Genomic DNA, 3,988 nt, shown 5'->3' with positions numbered 1-3,988 from the left:
AGCATCTCCTTATAGCCAACAGCCGGCTACATTATTAACCATGCTCTTATATAATTTAGATGGGCCACGGACGGGAGACTAGTTGCGAGTACTGATCGCTCCATTCAGCATACAGTCATTACTGTAGTACCGCCCTACTCTAGTACTCCCACTTGTATGCCTGCTTTGCTTTCATTGATTCACAATTTTAAGAGCACGTACAATGCAGGCGTTTAAGGGGCCGTTCGGTCTTCCTCCGCTCCGCGCCTCCGCTCCAGGAGCGGACGAGTTGTGGTTGATAATCTGAGAACAGGCGAAACGATGCTGTCTAGATCCATGGATATTGACGAGTGGGTGGATTGACGAACGGGCCCTAACTCTGGGCTCCAGGGATTAAATCCCAGTTGTTTTCGTAGCTTTCTAGTGGACCATGGTTTATTTTCTTGCGCCGAGGAGTCAGGACGCTTAAAAAACCTGCACAAAATGTTGCCTCCGGGAACATAAGCGCTCATGCGTTGGAGATCCCCTATTAAGCCACGTTCATACTTAAACACGGATTTTCTTTTTGAAAGACCCAGCACCCCTATTAAGCCACGTTCATACAAATACGGATTTTCTTTTTGAAAGACCCAGCATTGCTGGCATTTCATTGGCTTAGCAGAGAGAGGTTACAAAAAAGAGATCAAAAAATCAAGGTCTGAATAAGGTAGAGAATGAGCACACAGGCTTCACTCCACTACCCCAGCAAAAATATTACTTCCTCCGTCTGAAAATACTTATCATTAAAATAGGTAAAAAGAGATGTATCTAAAACTAAAATAGAACTAGATATATTCTTTTTTATTCTTTTTAATAATTATTATTTTCGGACGGAGATAATACATGGTTTCACTCCTCACATAATGTCCCCGAATCTATGCCGCGGGCGCCGGCGAGCCTCCATTGTTCCACGTCCCTCCGGCAGGCCGTGAGAACGTCGATGGTCCTTTCCTTTGCAGATCCGCATCGAAGTTGGGCGCAAATTAAATCGATCACTTAATTAAATCTTTGACCCTGTGTTTTGCTGTGTCAATGCTGCGGTGCAAGCACCATTAATTCAGACAGATGGAATTGTATGGCAGTTAGATAGGACCAATTAATTAATGGGAAGGTGGGAACACGTGGTGACCAGCTTCGGTCTGGCATCTTGAAACCTAAAAACCAATTAAGTGCAACATACCCATTCTGGCCTGTTTGGATACTTTAACACAGTTAGAGTTAGAATTATTTTTTAACCCACTCTAATCTAAATAAACACATCTCCCGCACAAATGGATGTGTCCATTTCTTGATTGATCGAGATGCGTAGACAAGCATTCATCACTCGCTAGCAGAGCACAATAACAAATAAAAAAGTATCTCGTGTTCATTCAATATAAGCCATTTTACCTTTTACAGTCTACAATCCATTTCGTTGCCTACTATATACATATACCCTCAGTGGAAATAAGAACCACATGTCCAAATAAATAATAATCTGAATCGAAGCAAAAGAAAAGAAAGATAAATTAAAAGAATAAATGTATCATAAATATTGGGATTTGTGTTGCCCCTAAAGCTTTCGGCACCGATAGGTCTGTCCACTTAATCCATGATACTGCTCGTAGTCTTTTTGATGAGGTCCCAAGCACTTCTCACATGCCTCTCCTCCTGCAGCGACGACCCAACGGCGAACCGTAACACGAACTTGTCACCGACCACCGTGTGTGCAAGATAAGCCTTGCCAGTTTTGTTCAGATTTTCCATTAGCACGCGGTTGGTCTCGTCAGCATCCTTCTCCGTCATGGCTCCACTTGCCTTGATCCGAAAGCAAACAAGAGCAAAGTTCCTCGGTACGACCACCTCAAACCTGTCATCGGCACGGACGAAATCTTCAAACATCTTGGCCATGGCAACATCACTACGGATGTGCTCTTGGAGCTTTGCGGTACCATAGGTACGCATGACCATCCAAAGCTTGAGCCCGCGGAAGCGCCGGCCAACGCCGACCTGCATGTCTTTAAGATCGGTGACCTCGCCGGACTCGGTAGCATCATTCTTGAGATACTCCGGGTTGGTCTCCAATGAGTCACTCAGTCGGTGAGCATCACGGACATAGAGACATGTGCAATCAAGACATGTGAGAAGCCATTTGTGTGGGCTCATGCTAATGGAGTCCACGCGCTCGACGCCGTCGAGATGATGGCGAAACTCAGGGCAGATACATGCACTGCCAGCGTAGGCAGCATCGACGTGGACCCATGCATTGAACATGGCGGCAACATCGGCGACGTCACCCACCGGGTCAACGGCATTGGAAGACGTGGTGCCCATGGTCGCGCAGACATATGTTGGCACAAGACCAGCGTCGGCATCAGCTTGCATGACCTCGAGAAGCTTTGCCGGGTCGAGCCCATAATTGGTTTCTGGCCCGGTAGGGATGGAGCGGATGTTGGCGGGGTCAAATCCCGCGAGGCGACAAGCCTTGAAGAACGTGGAGTGGGTTTGGTCGGCGGCATACACAGCCAAGCGTGGAATGCCAGACACGCCGACAGAGCCGCTTCGACGCAGCGCTGCATCTCGGGCGGCGACTAGCGTGACGAGCATGGCCTCGCTTGTTGTGCCAAGGATAACCCCACCGCCGGTGCCACGACCAGTGCTGGTGCGGTTCATGAAGGTGGTGGGTAGGCGCAGGAGCTGTGCAAGCCAGTCGAGAGCGAGGACCTCCATCTCAGTCGCTGCAGGCGAAGCCTGCCATGTGAATCCGACGGTGTTCATGGCCGAAGCAATAAGGTCGCCGGCGATCGCAGCGGCGCTGTTGGTGGAGGGGAAGAAGGCGAAGAAATTGGGGCTAGCCCAGTGCGTCATGCCGGGGACGACGGAGGTCCTGAGCTCCTTCATGATGACGTCGAATGGCGCAGAGTAAGTTGGCGGGGACGCGCTGAGCTCGTCTTGCAGGTACCCCGGCTTCATGTTAGGGAGTACGGGCATGGACTCGATGTTGGTGTAGTAGTCGGAGATGAAGTCGACGGCCTTGTGGAGGTATTCACGGACATCTTCAGGGTTGAGCGGCTCGAACGCCGCCTTGTCGTCGGGGATGGCGGAGAAGGACATGGGGTTGGTGCCCAAGCTGCCCATTCCTTTTAGGTAGGTAATTTAAACCTTGATTATGAGCAAAGAAGGTTGGGAGGCGGAGAGAAGGATTGGCTTAATGAAGTTTAGCTAGGTAGCTTTGCTGCCGGAGAGCAAGAAGAAGAGGCGGAGGAGCTAGTAATTAGCTGGCTTGCTTTGCTGCTTGGTGAATGGAGTTAGTAGTTGGTGCTGGGTATATATAGGTGGATCCGGGAAGCGGCGTGGCGGGGTGGGCGTTGGATGGGTCCTGGTCGCGCGGGCCTACGTATGCTGCTAGGAAGGTTGGTGGTTGGTAGAGATCCGAGCACAAGCGCGCGCGACATGAATCTGATGGTCAACTCGTCTGTTCGGTCCGGATACGTCCGAATAGACCCGTTATGATGCCGTTCGTTAATTGGTCACCGTCTGGCTGCTAAAGTTTTTTTTTTCTTTCTACGCATATACTCCGGACTACTAGGGGGCATGGATGGTTTTCGTCACCACAAAAAATCGTTTCTTGTTCGTATTATTAACTGCATATAATACAATATCATGCGGTCAAGATAGACCTTTTCTCTCCTAAAAGAAATTATCTATGGCTAGGGCAAATTCTCCGCTTCAGACTTCACCGGCGAGCCCGCGGGTTCGCCTCTCCTCTACCCGGCGCTCCATCGGTGGTGGGGAGGGGGATATGGGTGTCTTTGTTTCGGCTAGTAGTTTAGGTTAAGGGCTTTTTAGTACTTGCAAACGTGGCACTCCGATAGATGACGACGTTTCTTCTGCATGTTTGTCTTCCAAGATCTAATCCTCGCCAAGTTTGTCCATCTAGATGTATGACGGAGCTCTGGCCTGGATTCATGATGTCTTCGTGGAACGGCGA

General features: G+C 49.5%; 1 protein-coding gene across 1 annotated transcript; it reads right to left on the bottom strand.

The window, feature by feature from the left end:
- Positions 1-1,361: 1,361 nt before the first annotated feature.
- On the bottom strand, positions 1,362-3,283 carry LOC125541537 (tryptophan decarboxylase 1-like). Its single transcript, XM_048704920.1, has one exon. It carries the CDS (start codon positions 3,133-3,135, stop codon positions 1,603-1,605), a length of 1,533 nt encoding a protein of 510 aa, XP_048560877.1. The 5' UTR covers positions 3,136-3,283; the 3' UTR covers positions 1,362-1,602.
- Between the last annotated feature and the right edge of the window lie 705 nt (positions 3,284-3,988).

The sequence above is a fragment of the Triticum urartu genome, chromosome 2, assembly GCF_003073215.2.
Source record: "Triticum urartu cultivar G1812 chromosome 2, Tu2.1, whole genome shotgun sequence".
Classification (NCBI taxonomy): domain Eukaryota; kingdom Viridiplantae; phylum Streptophyta; class Magnoliopsida; order Poales; family Poaceae; genus Triticum; species Triticum urartu.
The sequence above is the reverse complement of the archived record's forward strand: the minus strand, read 5'-3'. Positions and strand labels throughout refer to the sequence as shown.

Excerpts from the sequence above, each read along its gene's own strand:
- LOC125541537 (XM_048704920.1), bottom strand. The coding sequence starts at position 3,135 with ATGGGCAGCTTGGGCACCAACCCCATGTCCTTCTCCGCCATCCCCGAC.